The sequence below is a fragment of the Genypterus blacodes genome, unplaced genomic scaffold (genome assembly GCF_046128005.1).
Source record: "Genypterus blacodes isolate CSIRO-AG114 ecotype Tasmania unplaced genomic scaffold, CSIRO-AGI_Gbla_v1 ptg000147l_1, whole genome shotgun sequence".
Taxonomy (NCBI): domain Eukaryota; kingdom Metazoa; phylum Chordata; class Actinopteri; order Ophidiiformes; family Ophidiidae; genus Genypterus; species Genypterus blacodes.
The window spans coordinates 663,705-682,706 of NW_027466949.1; the positions used below are offsets into that span (position 1 = coordinate 663,705).

Below are 19,002 nucleotides of genomic sequence, written 5' to 3' on the forward strand. Positions count from 1 at the left end.
CGCGTCAGCTCTGCAAAACACACCACCGTGCACACACACACACGCACAGCACTGTTAGATCCAGCAATGAAATCCTCCAATTGATCGTTTAGGTGATTGACAACGTTGCCCTCTGCTCAGACATACAATGATGAACACACACCACATGAGCCAAAGGTCCTTTTGTGATGATTTCGTTATGACTTGGAGTGAAATGAGCAGGATGAGGATATCACAATATCTCTGCAGCATTCATGTGTTCATATGTTGAGTATGAAAGTAGTAGAAGTAATAGTTTAACATTTCATAGCAATTGTTGACTTCTGTATTATAAGGTTCTATCTCGTGTTTTGGTGGGAAAGGAGTTAAGAACTTACTAAGCTTTGCATTTGTCAAATTTATGGGTTTAATATTTCAAAACGGCAGTCTTCATAAGGGGTCAACCAGAGTGGCAAAAGGTTACTCCTGAATCTCAAAATAGATCTGAGCACAGATAGAACCTTATTTTACTGTGGTCATGAGTTGAAATCCAAAGTCCAAAAGTCGATGAGGCGGTAAACTTCAGTTCTAGTTAGGATGGATGATGAAGTGTGGTTAATCAGAATGGAAGCGTCTGATGAAAGTCTGTTAAAATCCCGTATCCATCCTCATATAAATCCATGTGTTGGTCTCATTCAGTCCTCCTTCAGTGCAGCCCGCCTACTCACCAGATCAGCACCGGGCGCCGGATCTTGAGTGTGTAAACCAAGTGGGGGTGCTGGAGTCTCAGTCCAGCCCAATTTATACCCTGACCAGCCTCTGTGAGACAGGGCTGGGCAGAGAGACCCCTTCTCCATATTTGGTAGCCATTTGCCTCATTGACTAACAGCAACTCCATTAATGGCGTGACAAGGAGAGGGAACTCCCGCACAGACATCTGTGCCTGCCCCCCATGTAGGGAGGACGGAGACTGGGGGCAGAGACAATGAGCGGGCAGCAAGAGAGCCCCGACTATAAATCACTCTAAGATTACCACATGTAAGGATTTGTACTCTTACTGCCCCTCTCAGTAGGGAGGTAAACAACAATTCTACTTCATTTTACGACTCTAGAATCTCGCCAAGATAGAATGTGACATCAAACTAATTCCTTTGAGTGCCCACACATCCTGCTTGCACTATGGTTGTAATATCTATCAGAGTCAATCCTGATCTGATGAATAATGAAATCAATAAATGAATGATGACGGACTGAACCTTTGCCACAATTCCTCCGGCCTCTGTGTTTCTGGAAAGAGCGCGGAGGCAGCGCTACAAAAGCAGAGGCCGCTTGTTCCACACAGCTGTTGGCCGCAGCTGTTGGACACTATCAAGTGTAAAGTCCAAAAACCAAAACCGCACATTTGAGATTTACTGGATCAAAAGGTGAAGATCGTTCATAATACTTACATGTTGTATGTGCATTGTTCCGTAAAGCTGAGATAACAGCGTATTGCTGCTATCGCCATGAGGGCAAATTAGAGAATATTTCTAACAATCAATACATTCATAGATTTGATTTGCATAAAATCAATGTGTTTCCATAATTAGAATGAGCTGCTTGGAAGCTTTTGAGTTATTGATGTGCTGGTCATGCATCATGTGTGTCCATATAAATGGAATATGGAATGATTAATATTCATGTTTCAGTATTTCTTTCAATGTGCATTTACATATTTAACATTATTGATCTGTGGGAGGAAAATATTATAATAATGCAAACCACATATCTATAATCTGTTATTCTGTATTGAAAACGTTCCCAGATAAAATTGCTGTTGTGCCTTTTCGCTGCATTCAACCTCAAAACAATGAGGAGAACAGACCGTGTCGTATTGTGATATGCCCGTATTCTTACTCTTTACTCTCTTTATTGCTGCAGTGAGGTACAAACAAGACGCAGGAAAGGACATTACCGTGCTTTACATGAAACAAACCAAAGCTCCCGAGGCTGTAAAACAACACTGGCTGAGAGCGGTGGATGGTCCCACCACGAGGAGGACAAGACAAAAGGGCAGAGCCGGCCATGAATCATAAGCTGCTGTCACCCGACCCCGAGCCATGACCCTTCGCCGTGTGACTCTTTGTTTTGGTCTTATGTAATGGACGGTAGGTTGCGGTGTGCTTTAAGCATCCTTTTGCCCCAGTATTCAAATATTTCTAACGTTTACATCAGTGAAGCGAGCGTGTTTATTCAGAGCATAGCGAGAGAAAGTCGGTACGGCTGCTGATGCAACTTTGTGTCAATGACTTCAATTGTTATGAAGAGGATATGTTTGTTTTTCACTGTCTTGTCTTCTTCTTCTATCAAAAACATAAGACTGTATATATGGATGGAATGGATGCATGTGACGGCATAGTTAAAATGTATAATATATGTTATTCTGTGTGTTTTCAGAGCCTCCCCAGGCCCAGAGACACAGGGGGGCTTCTCAAACATTTCTGCATACACCACTTCCACTTTAGCAGAGCTGAAATGTAATCACTGTGGCACAATCCTCTTCATCCTACAGCCATAACCCCCCCAGGAGAGCCGCCTCATTATTCAGCAGTGAGATAATAAGGACAAAACAGTGCGGTACAAAAAAAATAGAAAAAAATAGCGTATTGATTTTCAATGGGAATTTCACATCATAAACAGAGAACAAAACCTTTAAAAGAACCCCGAGGGGAAGTCATCTGCCCATGATGCAGGAGAGGTTTGAATCTGAATCAATAATGTGCACAGACATGGGAGGGTCACTGTACGCTGGAGTGTAACGTTTGAACTGTCCGTCAACAGATTTAACCTGGGGGGGTCACATAAAGGTCACAGATATGAAATAGGTTGCTTAGTGAAAATTGGCTCCGCCCCCTCGTCTGAGCCACAAGCTGGGAAAACTGAGTGACAAGCAGCTGGTTAGTCTGTGTGATCCTCTGCTGAATAGCTCAAAGCTGTGCGCACGCACACACACTCACCCACACACTCACACAGCTTGGAGCGCCGTCACCGCAGCACCGAGGATACTGCAACACTGTGCTTCATTAATGCTGATATGTTTGACAGAAGTGGAGCATTTCACAAAATTCACACTTTTTATACTTTCAGAACTTCTGGGACGCAATAACCTCATGGGCTTTGATAAGTTTCAGTCTGTATTCACACACGAACATTTGTAAACGCCACGCGCTTGCAAACTGTTTTGTGATTGGTCAGATTTGACCAGGACGTGACCTCTTCACCTGGAAAAAGTTTTCTTCTTCGGACCAAAACACAAACGCGATCCAAAATGGAGCCTCGGTACCATGTGTGCATCTTTGCTTTGTTTGTTAGTGATTTAACGACGTTGCGGTACATCGACAATACTTTTGAGCGAGGATTAAGGCTACAAACAAGAAAACAACGTGTTGATGCTTCACGTCACCTCCGGACGAAAAGATGGATCTGGATTCTCATCTGAAGACGCATCAGGTAAGCTTGGTTGGATGTTTATAATATTTATATTTATATTTTTGGAAAAAAGGTTTGTAAGATTAATTATATACGGGTTTTTGGTGTATTGTGTCATTCAACCGTGACAAAATAAGCAAAAACACACAGAAATAGTGTCCATATTCACGTTGTTTATTACGTAACAGTATGTTTGACAGATGTATCAAAAGAAATCATTCAAAAATGTCCTCAGCCTGTGCACCTTCATGTTGTGTTTGTGTCCATGTGTGTACGAGGGTGACGTCACTATGCAGCGAGGGGGCCAATAGAAGCAGGAGGCCAATTTATTCTCTCTCTGAAGGAGGAAAACACAGAACGGGGTCATTTTAATGCAGGAGTTGGAGTCTGGTTTCAGTCCTGGGGATGTTTTGGAGGCAGACATTAAACCGCTTTAACTAGCTCTCATATGACACTCATGAATATTACAACACAACTTGGAGATTGGGCCACTTTTTGTGGAGGATTTTGTCATGGATTAAGGCTCACATTTGAAAGCATGACTGTGTTTTTCTCAGCAAATGATGCTGTAGATCGCAAATGAAATATTCATGAGTCACATTTGAATAAGCTGCAGAAGAAGCGGCTGCAGGTATCGGCTGCTCAGGGAGAGGGATGGTAAAAGTATTAGATCCTGAGCTTTAATCGCTCAGATTCAAAATGGGGAAACTTTTGTGAAAGCCAAAGGCACGGAAGGCTATGGATTAAAAAACGGGGCTCTTCTATTATGACCGGCGCCGCTTTTACGGTAATGGTTTAGCGAGGAAAACGCAGCGACCAATTGCATGCGAGTTAAGCCATCCCACGTGATACTAATCAAGCCAATCAGGTCTGTGCCTTTTGGCGGTAAATATTGCGACTCTACACGCAGACAAGTGATTGCTGAGTCAGAGCCAAATTCCAGACGGAAGCGGAAAAAGAGAGAGCGACACAGGTGAGTGAAAATGTTTAGCTTGAAATTCTCTGCTTAAGCGTAAAGCCGGAACAGTTTGCTGACGTGTGTTAAAACTAAGACGTATATTCAGACGATTGAGTCGGAGAAAGTGGAGAAACAGAGGAGTGAGACGGAGAAAGAGACAAAATGGCGCTCTCCAAAAAAAGGTATAGTCGACAGCGAAAATAGAGCATTTAATCCAGATTGGACTGTAGCGCTAAACCAGTGTGTCTCATACATTCAGAAACGCTGGCCCGTAATAAAAGTGCCAATGTGAAACGGCATTATGAGACAAAACATAAAGGTCTTCAACAAACATAGCCGCTAAAATCTGAAGTGAGATCGCAGAAAACAAGTGGTTTTATAGCCCAATATGAGCAGAATCCACCAGGATCCACACATTCATTGTTCCCTCGGAGCTGCTGGGATTGTTCTTTCCTCGTTTTGTGTTGAGATTTATTATCAGTGAAATTAGTTCATTCTCTATATGCTGATGTCTCATCACAAAGAATTTCAATGTACAGACTCACCCTGTGTTTTTCTGTGCAAATGACAATAAACTTGAAACTTGGTACATGTATGTTCTATGTTACGTGACAATAAATATTGTCAAATCGTTTTTGAATCGTACTTAACTCATTTGATTTGACAGTCGGGTATTGATTACACGCAGATGTTGATACAACTAGGCTACTTTAATATCACACTGCATAGTTAAACATTATGATCTTCCAGACCGTTGCTTCAAGACATTTTCTCTACTGGACCTCTTTAAATTTGACTTGAATACCCCTGCGCTACAACATAAACATATCTGCTCCATGATGGTCTAGTAGTGTGTGCCTGTAAATACGGTGTGTGTTTTGGGTCTTAATCCATATAAGAAATTTTCATTTCATTGTTTTATTTTTTATTTTGTTTTATTTATATATTTATAACTTTAATTACATTTATTTAAATGTTTTCTGTTTTTTTTATTGTATTTTATTGTATTAACTTTTGTTCACTTTAATTTATTTTATTGAATTAAATTACATTTAAATCACTTTATTTTCATATAATTAATTTCATTTCATGTGGCATGTTGAGCTTGAAATTCGCTGCTTTAGCATAGATCATTTTGCTGACGTCTGTCTGTTTTCTTCACACTTTCTAAGGTTGGTGGTTTGGAGACCCAGGGACTCAGAGGGGGTACATGTGTGTGATGATGCTGACGCTGACACAGAGGTAAATGCTTAGAAGTCATGACGTCTGGTGGCTAAGCTGCACAATATCTTTCATATTCCATATCAGCTTTGACGCGTTTTGTGTGTCTGTCATTTCACTCCAGCATTATTGCCGAGCTAAAGCTGAGAGACCCGATGTTCCCGGACGTGGCTCACGGCATCCTGATCCACAGGGTCATGATGGCTCTCCAGCCAACAGGTTAGGACGTTTACATATGTGTAAACATGTGCATCTCTGCCCTTTAGGCCGACAGTGGAATAGACCTCTGCTTCCCCATGGACTCAGACATGAGCTCAGAGTTCAAACTAGACTTGGTTGAGAAGCTGTTTGCCATTGATACACAACCCAGGATGCCAGTCACCACACAGGTATGTTACGGTTAAGACAACTGCACTGAGGACATCCTTGATCTAATGTAGGGAAGGTTCCCTCATCCCTCATTCACTCATTGCATCTTTGTCTTCATCTTTATCTTTGTTAAGGCAATGGAAGGCTTGGACCTGGACATGTCGGCTCCCTACATCACCATGGACGATGACTTCCAGGTGTGCAGCCTGACACCGGAGGAGCCCATGTCGTGTGGATCACTCACATCTATTGAAAGCTCTTCTGCTCACAGCACACAGGAGGTGCACAGCTCCTATCCTATCCCACCTCGCCATTCAGCGGACAAGGCAGTCGCGCAGCATCACCGGCCAGGCGGCGCCCGAGTCGATGGATGCTCCCGATCCAGCAGCAATGATCGCTAAGAGGTAAAGTACGCATCAACAAACCTTACTGCATTTCCTGCCGCAGATCTAATTGTTGCTAAGTCACTGTTACTGTGTTGCAGGGTGTCACAGTTAAACAAAGAAGCGTCACTCAGGACCTTGGCAGCTCAGAACCTACAGCACAAAAGAAAACTGTCTTTGTTCACACATCAAGTTTTCCATCTACACATGCAGGGTTTGAGCCTCTGTGTTTGATGTTTTCCCCTCAACGACCAACAAGAGCAGAAGAAGATTTTGGAGGTCTCCGAGTCAGCGGCACCGGCTGCAGTCTCCCATGGGACCATGCTTCTACTGCCCACAAGTGAAGTAACCCATCGTCCTGACAACGCTTTACATGTTTCAGCAAAGTTCTGAAGAAGCACAGTGATGATCTGTTTCAGATTGGGCGTGTCGTCTGCTGGGCAGCACGTCAGAGAGCAGCTCCCTCTTCACCTTGCCGCACCTCACCGGCAATGGTCAACGCCCCCCTGCAGGGCCAGCAGCACCTCCTGCAGGGAGTGGAGCTGCTGCTGCGGGCTCTGGACCATGTTATCTGAGTCAATGCTTAGCCTGGACTCTACAGTTTCTCCCCAACGTTCTCAGTCTCTCTTTACTCTCCCAACCTCTTATTTATGTATCTGTATGAGTCTGACCTTAGTTTGGCTGCCGTTTTTGCACTTCCTGTGATATCTGCAGCATTCCACCGTACAGATGCCATAGTGTCTTGGGTTTTGGTGCAAAGGATTCCTTTTTCCAGCAGGTCACTTCTGAGTCTGGTGCTACTGACAGCAGTGTGTTGTATTTTTAAGTCACGCAATTTCTATTTTCTTAAAAAGAAAACTATTACAAGCAATATACTGTATATTAAGCCTTTTTATAAGTAGTTTTAATGGGATTTGAACTTATTACTTTTACTTTCCTCATAATTGTATGTTGTAGTACTGTTTACTCCACAATTATAAGCTTATTGTTTAAACCTAAAGTGTTGTTCTGTCCATTTAGTAGTTATCAGTCTGAGGCAAATACATTGAACTGTGTAGCAGTCCAGTACTCGTCACTTTAATACAATACTGTAAGTGTGTTACTGTACATAGACCAGGAAACGTTTGTTTTCACATTATTGCTTCACAATTTGGATCCATGCACTCAAATTGGAAATTGAGAGCAATTGTTTTAACTTTTTGTTTTTGCTTAATTGGTTTATGTTAAAGATGAAGTGGCTTCCTGTTCTTTTAGATTCTTGCTGTGTGCGACTGCTCTAAGCACTCTGTTTAAGAAAGATATTTGACTTGTGTGCGAACCAGATTGTGATGGAGGAGGTGAGGATGGACTCAATGATGGAAGAGAAGAAGTGCACCAACATTGTCTCTGGCAGGTTGAACTTCTTCAGCTGCTGCAGCTGGAAGAACATCCTCTGCTGGGCTTTTTGGGTGAGGGAGCTGATGTTGAGCATGTCATCAACTACTACTACTACTTAACTTATTGTTAACAGAACAATCAGAGATAGTTATATAAATAGATATACTTTATTGATCTCAAACACACCAAACTTAGACACAATTCATTTTCTTAGTCTAGTGTTTGCAACCAAATGCTAATGCACTTTTGTTAACATTGCAGTACTTTTGACATAAAAGTGCACAATAGACTACTTTTGAATTCATTTTAGCCATATTTTAAAGTCATGCTTTGTTTATCTTTTGCAGAGTTGGGAAAAATGATTATTGTGATGTTTGTGCTTCTGGACCGACTTTATTAACTGAAAACTTTAAGTAAATGAAATACTGAGCATATTTTGATAAAGCCATTAGAAGCATGAGACCCAACAATATGGCATGGATCAATGGTATTATACTGACCACCATTAACTGAGCAACTCACAAAAGCTACTATGGTGACAATGAGCACACAAGTAAAATATTAATTTTTGAAACTCTGGCTTTTTTGAACAAACTGCTTAGAGCAGGTCACACACAGCAAGAATCTAAACAGGAATCCAATTCCTCTTTTCACAGGAATTGCCAATTTCCCAATAAGCTGAAACAAAAAGTTATAAACAACCTGTGAAGCAATAATGCCAGAACAAACGTTTCCCTGGTACAGTAACACACTTACAGTAATGTATTAAAGTGAGGAGTACTGGACTGCTACACAAGTCAATTTACATACTGATAACTATTAAATGGAGAGAACATTCTAACCACTTTAGGTTTAAACAAGTTTATAATTGTGGAGTAAACACATTTGTTTAGTAAAAGGACTACAACATACAAGTATGAGGAAAATAAAATGGGTCAAATCCCACGAAAACTACTAAGGCTTAATATGACCTCGCAGTCATCGCGGGTGAGGTGCAGCAAGGTGAAGAGGGAGCCGTATAGACGTGTGCATCCGTGTGTCTTGTATTGCTGTTTGCTTCCTGGCTGTTATGCATTTATTCAGACACTTTAAATGGATTTACATGTTAATTCCATAGTGTGTGGATCAATACATTTAGCTTTCTTGCCCCTAACAGACACATGTCACCTGTACGTCCACAGTTACTGATCGGTTGGGAGGTTGTTGGGTTTCTTTCCCTTTGAACTGAATTTCTCTTTCACGTTTTCACTGTTGGCCTCCCCAGCTGCTTCAAAGCTGTATGACAGATAAAAGTAGAACAGGTGCTTGAAGTTGATCTGGTAGCTTTTTGATATACAGGCTGAAGGAGGCAGAAACTTACAGTGAAGTACGCAAGCTTGCCGTGTTGTGAATCATTCAGAGGTAATCAGAGATGAGCTGATTTCAGGTGGAGCTAATTTGACGCGTGCCAAAACATTCCTCTTATCGTTATAGCAGACTAGCAACAGTGGGAGTTAAAGAGTGAACGGAAGCAAACAGACCCCAGCAGCAGCAGCAGAGTGTAGTGAAAGGTGATTTAAGGTTAGCAAATTAGTATGTGGAAGATGAAAATGGTAATTCACGGTGATATTACCTCTAAAGTGTTTGGCCAAGCACAAGCGTCCCCTCCCCTGTCTGCCTGTCTGTCTGTCATGATAGCTGGGAGCACAGCAGTGTGTTGAGTCACAGAGGCTGAAACTACAAACTATAGCCTCAAAGTAATGCAGCTAAACAGCCGGAGCGTCCTCTGGAGTGCTCAGGCTCACTATCAAGGTCAGAAAGTAAGTTTTGTTATGAGTATGGAAGGCAGGACTGATATTATTGATAGTGTTACTATTTATTTCAACAGAATTAGTACATTTGAATAAGATTTTCCTGTCATAAATGAACGTTTCAGAGTGAACAACAACAACAACAACAACAAAAGGGTGAATTCAAAAGAAAAAAAGCAATCTAACTGTAATAGATGGATTGAATGTAAACTCTCCACCTGACTTCTCTCTGTGTACCTGAAGAAGAGGGTTTGTGACTTTATCCACCTTTAAAATATCACAACATGGATTCTTTTTCTGCCCAAAGCCCCTAATATAAAATAAATGAGTCACCAAAGATGGAGTGGAAGTTCAAAGCAGTTTTAATCACATTAGAACTTTGCTTACAGTCATTTACAAGTCCAAGCATTTCCATTGTTAAACAGCTTTTTTCAGTCTTATCTTCGTCACACAATGTCATCACGCATTAAACAGCAAACCCAGACCATGAACGCAAAGCCTGTTTCCTCACAGACCGACCCTTACAAATGTGAACTCTATGGTTAATTACATGTTAGCAGAACAGGAGGAGGACTTTTAATCTTGACCTTCTGGACCTGTTTGTTATTGAAGTCTCAGGACATCTCCACATCACATATGGGGTAAAACACTTCTCTGTAGATAACAGCTGTCTGCTCTGGGGTCCGTGTGCACCGTCCGCTCCTGGATCTCAGCACAGGGGCTTGCAGTGTCTCATGTTCTGCGCGCAAGTCCGTCCCAGGTTGGCCCCCTCCAGGAGCAGGTCGGAGAGCCGGTCCAGGCCCATGCAGGTGGTGAGGGGGCTTACCAGGCCGTAGATCCCCCCCAGCATGATGCCGATGGGCCAGCCGAAGCAAAGCAGAAGCACCAGCCAGATGATGCACCAGAAACACGACCCGCAGTTAGCCATCCTAGACTGAGAGAAGCAGAAGGGGAGGAGGAGGGGGGTGAGAGAGAGAGAGAGAGAGAGAGAGAGACATATTTGACTGAAACAGACACACCAGCATGATTTAGCGAAGCGAATCGGAGTGAGACAGACGCACAGAAAACCATCAGAGAACTTAAATTGTCTATCAGTCACCAGTGCAGAGCTAGAGCACTTCAGCCACGATGCCAGATTGTCAGATTGGAACGTGCCCGCTTGATGATCGGGATGTATTTGTCAGGATTAAGCAGCGGCCTCCACAAAAGCACGATAAGCTGGGCAACATCAAGTAATAACCATCACGCCTGTCTGGTCACCGAGGTCAGCGGGCCCGTCGACGCCCACAGCCCGGGGACATCACTCACTCACTCACTCACTCACTCACTCACTCACTCACTCACTCACTCACTCACTAATAACAGATCAGCACAGATCATACAGAACTTTGATAATGGGCATTACTTTGTCTGTCAGCATCGATTATGAACAGTGGGCAGAAGGACGATGCGCTGCTATAAAAAGCCACTAATCGGAGTTAAATGCTGCATGTTGTTGTTGTCGTTGTTGTTGTTAGGCTTCAAACTCATCAAACCAGCAGGTTTTTTGGAGGGTGAATGTGTTTCCTCCTCTGTCAGTTACAGTTGATAGAGACTTCCCTCTTTCCCTCACACAGCTTTGAGTTGTGAGTGCGATGTGTAATTTCCTGTTTTGACATCACAACTGTCTGAGCAGTAATTCACACATTTAATTGGAGTGAATCCCGTGCTTGATCTCGTGGTGGATCCTGTGATTTTTGGGGACGCCCATATCGACAATAGAGCCATTGAAGCGAGGAATAAACTCAAGAGACATCAACTTCTTACATTTAAACTCTACTTCTTGTACCTTCCCTGCTCATTTTAAAGTCGAAATCTTTTCATTTCATCACCAGCACTCATTGCATCTGCAGCATGAGACAGTTCTGTGCATTAACACAGAGAGAGAGAGAGAGAGAGAGAACAGGAATGTACAGGCTGTGATCATGAACAAATGTACTTTGTCAGTTTTACGGCATGCTGTTAGTCTCTGCGGCACGTGAGCCCATAGCGATGGTTAGAGGCAAAGTAGCTATTAACCTAATGAATACCTGTCGCGTGAGTATAAAAGACATGTTCACCTTCAGCAGAGAGAACTTCTGGAGGAGGAGGAGGAGGAGGAGGAGGTCACCGTCTCGTCTCCTTCTTGCTTTTGGCTTTTCCTCCCAGTCTCTCCCCTTAGTCCCTGCTTGGAAAAACTTGCTGAGACGTCGTGTGTGTGAGTGAGGCCACTTCCCACCAGTTAACTAATTTGCTCCAACTAGGTTACACAGGCAGCGGAATGCTTAAGAAAACAGGAAGGGAGGATATTACACAATGCAGACATTCATGTGACTGGAGAGAGAGAGAGAGAGAGAGAGAGAGAGAGAGCATGTGGCCGCCTGTCATGTGTTTCTGCACAGAGGGAGGAACCTGGGATTGCTTGGTACCAAATGTAATCATAGTGAATTCATGCAATGATTGACAGCAGTTAGATATTCCAGTATGTAACCAATATATTGCTTAACCCTGAAATATCTAACAGGATCTATGCCAGAATGTGTGTCAATCATTGAGTCAGGCGGAGATCCACATCATCTCAGTTCTGACCCTGGTTTCTCTGCTCTCACAGACCAAACTGACCTTACGTGGCTCCGCATCGCCTAAATGCGGTCGGCCTTTCTCCACATCCATTAGCATTAACATGGCTCTCTGTCAGGTCTTTAGCTGTGCGGCTGACCCATTAGTTTCAGATGCTGGTGTGTTGTTTAGGGGGTGGCTCAGCCTAACCCGGGGTATTGTGCAGCAGCAGCCAACCTCTGCTGCATGATAATGAATGCACCTCCAGTCTGGAAACACAAAGCATTCTGCCTCATCGGCCATAAATGTCCTTAAAACGCCTCATTTGCGTCTTTGTTTTTTTGATTTGTTTGCTTTTTACGGGAGGGTTGTAATTGTTTATCTTTGACGGCTGTGTTTTGAATTTATATAGATGTAGATTCTTGCAAAATTCAATTCTATTGTAATGTAAATGCAATCTTCATAATATTCAACTAACTTAAATTGTGTTTCTGTCTTACAGGCGGCAGTAAAACACATTTCCCTGTTTTCTATGGAAGGAGGACATCTCTCAGTGAATGCATGTCTGATTGGTTTTCTGTGAGTACATGAAGTTGTGGATGGTGGCGTTTAAAGACTTGTGTGATGAGGGAGTGTGTAGAGCCGTTACACGTACAGGTGTAAATCCTCCACAGACAGTGGCTCAGGGCAGAGGGACTGACCTATAAACGCAGCTTAGCCTCAGAACGTGGAGCAGCTGGTACAGGCTGAGCCAATCAGGTTCTGCGATTTCAGCTGCGCCGGATAAGGATGGAGGGATGACGACAGGCAGACTTTAACAAAGCTTCAACTGTTATGTTGGTGTTTTATTCCGCTATGAAACAAGCAAAATTACACTCACCATTTTATTTCTTTATCTAAAAAGTACATTTTTCAACCAGATAGCAATTTGTTGTGTAAAGCACTTTATTCAAAAACACACATCACATGAAAGTGTTTGAGGATTTCCAGCACCTGTGTTATATGTGTGTGTGTGAGAACATCTTCAAGTCTCTACTGCCAATAGAGTCAAATCTATCTACAGTAGACAGTATAGAATAAAGAAAGACGAGTACTCAAGAATCATTCTTATTTTATTTTATTAAAAAGTGATACTGGTTACAAAATACAAAGTGAAAAATCCGACATAATCTTCAGGATTGACCTGCATGTTGGTGGCCTCAGTAGAAAACAAAATCTTTGACTCTAAACGCTAAACTTGAATTGGAGCGACTATCCAGTTTGTTTCCTGCCTAATGTTGAGGAGACGGCGACACAGAGGAGCGACACAGAGGAGCTCTACTTCTCCTTCTCTTGATCGTCCCCACTGTCCTCCCCGTCGCTGTCGCTGTCTCTGCCAGGATGCTCTGGCATCTTAGCGTGAGCCACACTTTCCTGATTTCCGTTTGTCTCAGACGCGTCCTCAGACTTTGGCTCCACGTCTGCTTCCACTTCTGGGCTTTCCTGCTCCATAGGAGTTTCTTCCTGTGGATCCTCGGAGCTGGCCGCTTCTGTCTGGACCTCTGCTTCTGCCTTGGTCTGCTGAGGGGGCAGAGCCAGGTTCTGGTTCTGGTTCTGCAGCTGCTGCTGCACACACAGGGAAAGAAGAGCATTTCAAAATGTGATGGGAGGAAAAATCTTGAAATTTAGGAGCTTTCATAGATTCAAAGTGTAGAAATGCTTGCTGGTGGTCCTTACCTGTCTCTGTTTCTGTGAGGTCTGAATCATGTGCATGTAGGTGTTGTACACCAGGTTGGCCAGCTCCGGCATGTTCTTGATCATTTTGTCAGGCTGACCAGCAGCGTCTCTCTGAGGGGAACAACATGAGACACAGCTGCATGTTAACTGGATGCACATTCAGATAAATGGATCAAAGTGGGGTGCAGGCAGAGACAGAGAGTGTATGAAGCCTGAACCTGCAGGTCTAAGCAGGCAGAACCCTCACAGTGCCGGGCTGCTGCCTCCTCCACACAGAGGTAATGTGACCTGCAGCTCACTGAGGGTTCCGGTATTGTAAAACCTAACTGTGTGTGAATTTATTGCTGTTAATCTATCAGAGGGGGAAGTGCTGTAATGTTCTCCCCATCTGTCCCACACTGCTCAGTAGTGCTGCGAGTGTGTGCATGGTCACAGGGCGCATTAAGCAGCCGTGTTATTCTGTGATCTAATATCTGAATCAGTCCTGCTTGGCCTCTTATGGCCATTTTTTAGAGGTTTATAATTCAAAATGTGTGTAGGGGCCTTCAGTGTGATCTAGTATGTGTGAGTGAAAGAGCTGCCCCCCTCCCCCTCCCCCTCCCAGGAAGCATCAGAGGAGGTGTCAGAGGCTTTGGGGCATTTTCAGACACCCCCCTGTTGCCACACAGAGCAGACAGGCCTGGTGGGTTTGGGGAGAGCAGCGTTGCCTTTTGACCTTCAGGGGTTAATTATAGCCGGGCCCGTGTTTCCCAGGCTGGCAGATGGCCGCTCCAGAATGCCGCCAACAGACAGGCGGCCTGAGAGGAAAGCTACTGGAAGATTTGGGACGAGCAAGGACCAAGAGGAATAAAGATTCCATTCAGAATAGAGTCAGGATTAGAGGGTGGTGGAAGTGGTGTACGTGTGTGTGTGTGTGTGTGTGTGTGTGTGAACGTGTGCTTACAGGCTGCTCCTGGTTGTAGTACTCGTTGGTTCTGATGTGCAGCTGCAGCGGCCTGGCAGTCAGCTGGTTGAAGGCGGGCGTCAGCTCAAAGCAGTTCTGGAACAGCGATACCCGCGCAAAGATGTACAGGCCCAGTCTGGCTCGAGACATGGCAACCACCAGACGCCTCACATCCCTGTGGAGACAGAGGGGGACGGAGGGAGACGGGTGAGCTCAGTGGGTAGAGCTTCCGCTTGGGAACCGGAGGGTTGCCGGTTCGAGCCCCTGCCGAGGTGCCCCTGAGCAAGGCACCGAACCCTCAATTGCTCCCCCCTCTGCGAAGGGTGTTAAATGTAATGTAAGTCGCTTTGGATAAAAGCGTCAGCCAAATGATCGTAATGTAATGTAATGTAGAGAGAACAACCAGAGGAGGAGGAGGAGGAGGGGCAGTATCAGATCAGAAGAGGAGAAGACATCAAGTGTGGGGAAACACACACACACACCCGCCTTGCCATCATCCATCTGATCTGGTGCTCCTACTATCACACACACACACACACACACACACACACACACACACTGAAGCGAGGGGGGCCTAGTGTGTAATGAGGAAACGAAGATTAGAGCGGAAGGAGAAAGGCCGGGTGTAGGAGGGGAGATTTAGAGAAGGATGAAGAGCAAGAGGTGAGGGGGATGAATGAGGAAGGAGCTAAGAAATAAAGGTATCAAAGGGAGAGGGAGAGAGAGAGAGAGAGAGAGGTGGGCGAGCAGAACAGGGCGGATAGGTTACTTTCCCTGCCATCCTTTAGAATTAAGGGATTAGAGGAAGAGTGTTTTCTCAGCGTGAGGAAGAGTTTTGCTTGGCCAGGGGGGGAGCGGCTAAATTGGAATGCCACTCAGGGTTTATGAAAGATAAACAGCCTGAATAAATGTACTGTAAGACTCAGAGTCATAATACATGTTTTACATTATAATCTAACATCTGAATCATATGTGTGTGTGTTGAAGTGTTTAAGGTGTTTGGTGCTGCATGTTCAACTTCTCCACAGAGACAAACTACGACCAATCAGCAAAGAGTTACAGAGGAGGTGAACCAATCATAAGCATGATGCCTGCAGACACAGAGAGAGAAGCCCACCTGGGCCGTCTGTGACACAGCAGGGCAAAGTGGACGGTGTGTGTGTGTGTGTGTGTGTGTGTCTACATGTCGGAGCGTGTTTGGCTTGGTGTTTGCGCGTGTCCCTGTCAGAGAGCCGCGCTCCCGGAATGTGCGTGTGCGTGTATGTGTCTGCCCGGCTGCGCGCACCAGCAGGAGCGCCTCTGCTGTCAAAGGAAGAGGTCAGCTGGTCTCTGGTCGCTCCGTCCCCTGCAGATGTCACCGCAGCAGAGTGCCTCAGGCGCAGGAGCAGCAGGAGGACTGGGAGGCGGACTCATCATAGTGTGTGTGTGTGTGCGTGTGCGTGTGTGTGGGGTGGGAGTTGCTAATGACTGCACATACATTTTCACCATGAATCGCTGCTTTCCTGTCTATGCAGGCGTGTAGCATTCAGATGTGTAGCTGACACCAAAATATGAATGAAAATGAGAGTTGCTGGATATCAATGTTATCTCACATGTCAATCAAAAGCTCTGACTCTTTACTGAGGAACAGAGCTGAGGTTCACTGCCATAGCTGTGCCTGTGAGAACAGACCTGTGTGTGTGTGTGTGTGTGTGTGTGTGAGATAGTAGGAGCACCAGATCAGATGGATGATGGCAGGGCGGAGCACAGGCCCTGTCGGTAAGATAAACTACACGCTGAGCGCTCAGCAGCATCAATCCCTGCCTTTATCCCTGAGTTGAGGATAAAGAACAAAATGGAGTTTTTAAGTGGGTTCTCTGGCAGCCCTGAAATGTCTGGGCTCCGGGGCGACGGCTCAGAGTAATGGGGCGGTGTGTACACTCTCCAACATGAGAACGGACGAACGGGCGGGCGGGCGTGTCGGCAGAGCAGCTGTGATAAAGCTGAGGTGCATGGTTACAAAAGAAAGAGAACACCGACATGCAGCAGCAGAGCGGAGAGCTCGGTGCCTTCATTTCCAAAGCTTGGTCTCCCTTAAGGGCCGTGGATTAGTTTTGGGTCAACCTGGTGTTTCTACTCGGGGGTGCGTTGAAGCTCTTACCTCAGGTGTCCCACGGCTTTGGTGCGGACCAGGGAGAGGATGATGTAATCGTTCTGCTGACCCTGGAACCTGTCCACTGTTGTCACCTGTGAAGACGGACAGATTATTGAACACAAAAGAATCGCAGAAAAACATCAGAAGCAAAAGCTTGAGGACATCAGCATCTGTGAACAGGCCATTAGCAGGGTTGAGCTCTCACAGGGATTCACAGGTCACCAGTTCTGTCTGGCTGTTAAAACCAGTTTCACATTCCCAAGTGGAAACTTTCAATCCATCTTTAAGGTCACAGCTACAAAGACAAGTCATCTAAACCTCCAAAGAGATCAACGTGTACTAACTGATAAGGGATGAGTACAGAGATGAGAACCTGAGAAAAGTACACCTTACTGCTACACAGGCCAAAGATCCAGAAGCCTCCCTGTATCCCTACAGCACAGAGGGATCCTGCCTCCTCCATACTCTACAGATCCATCCTCCAGAGTGGATCAATAGGACGTCGGCAACCATCAAGAAGAAAACCACAGCGGCCTGAGACGGCAGCGACCCCACCAATAAACCTGCCGTGCTGAATAAATCATTCCGGGGCTGCGGGTTCCTCCGACTGGTTAATGCGACTTAAAGTGACCCTAGAAGTCCTTTTTGCCAAAACCCTGCAGACATTATGGGCGATGGGAGAGACGTGCGGTGGGAGCAGGAGTACGAGAGATGGAGCTAAGAAGTAGAGCGTCATTTATTTACGTCTCCCTGTTGCTATGTAGAACAGGTGCAGCACCAGAGGCAACAATATGTCGGTTTTTTTTTTCTTTCTTAACAGTAGCACGAGGTGTTGAGCTCCGTGTGTTCAAGTCAGAAGACCACTGACACAGAAAAACATCCGCTCTCTCTCACGCATGGAGGCAGGGACGCGAGCGGACGTCCTGCAAGCGCCGGCCCTCCAAAGACGTCCGGCTACTCTGACCTGAAGGGGCTGAAACATGCTGCACGGCTTCAAAAACAGATCAACTGGTTTTCAGAGAAGAGGAGCAGAGAGAGAGAGAGAGAGAGAGAGAGGGAGAGAGAGAGTTATTCTTAGATGATGGAAGGAGAATAAGGGCCAGATAGCAGATTTCCCTGAGGCATGAAGCATTTTGCATGGTGTTTAGTTATTTATGAGAAATCTTCCAGGGAGTGAATTACTGAGGTCATGTCATTGTGGCGGATGCATGTCTGTGGAAACAAGCGGGCGTACACACATGCACAAGAGCGCACAAACACACACACACACACACACACACACAGGCTTGCACGGGTAAGTAATGGAGCGTGAGCAGCATATTTGCGCACACGGCTCACAGAAACTAAGATGCGTTTCTTCCACCTTGCCCTCCTTCCTCTCAGTGTCACTAAGACAATGGAGGCGCCGTCTCTCAGCAGATGGCCTCGCAGCTGAAACGTGCAAACCTGGAGTCGTCTTCTCCTCCCTTTTCACTCCGTCTTATTCATGGACATTATGCTCTGCAACTTGGAGGAGTCTAGTCCAGAGTGTGGGATTGTCGGAGACTCGGGGTGACGGAGTTTAAGAAAGAAGACGTTGAGAGGGAAAATAAAGGAAGTGCATAGGAAGAGTGCAGGGAAATGTGTGTGTGTGTGTGTGTGAAGGGCTGCATTCAAAACCTAGACTGAGAGACTCATCTCATGTACTAATCCCTTCTTTCTTTCTCTCTAACCCTCCATTGCGGCAGATTCCAACAGACTGGAACTCAAATTCATTTTTACGACAGTCACTTCAAATTGGACGCCTCTTTAATTTCCTTCTGGACGATAAAGATTAGAGCTGAGATCGTCACGGGGAGAACACAGGCAGCGGTTGAGGGTCCAGTTTGCTCTTATGTGACGCTTTAAAGTCGAAGTCACAACAGGAAGGGAAATAAATGGATTAACTAAAATCCTCCCCATGAACTAAAAACACACATTATTAAACATGCATGAATACACAACTGCATCTGCACGCCAACTGTTGTGTGTGTGATATTCGGTACACAGCTCTGTGGAGGCATATTGAGATATTGGAGTGTGACTGGTGCTAACTGGCCCTCCTCTCCTCTCCTCTCCTGTCTAATTAA

At 45.0% G+C, this 19,002-nt stretch overlaps 1 protein-coding gene and 1 long non-coding RNA gene across 2 annotated transcripts in view; both read right to left on the minus strand.

The window, feature by feature from the left end:
• Window positions 1-9,868: 9,868 nt before the first annotated feature.
• On the minus strand, window positions 9,869-11,871 carry LOC143012408 (uncharacterized). The gene is made up of 2 exons (XR_012965048.1): window positions 11,624-11,871; window positions 9,869-10,458 (listed from the first exon to the last, which is right to left on the minus strand). It is a non-coding gene; the product is annotated as an uncharacterized LOC143012408 (long non-coding RNA).
• A 1,322-nt stretch (window positions 11,872-13,193) lies between these two features.
• The window catches only part of aqr (aquarius intron-binding spliceosomal factor), a 37,596-nt gene continuing 31,787 nt past the window's right edge, over window positions 13,194-19,002 (minus strand). The window contains exons 33-36 of the mRNA XM_076165546.1: window positions 16,901-16,986; window positions 14,761-14,935; window positions 13,818-13,928; window positions 13,194-13,706 (exon numbers count right to left, since the gene is read on the minus strand). Coding sequence (XP_076021661.1) covers window positions 13,419-13,706; window positions 13,818-13,928; window positions 14,761-14,935; window positions 16,901-16,986 — 660 coding nt within the window. The 3' untranslated portion in view covers window positions 13,194-13,418. The remainder of the gene's footprint in view (window positions 13,707-13,817; window positions 13,929-14,760; window positions 14,936-16,900; window positions 16,987-19,002) is intronic.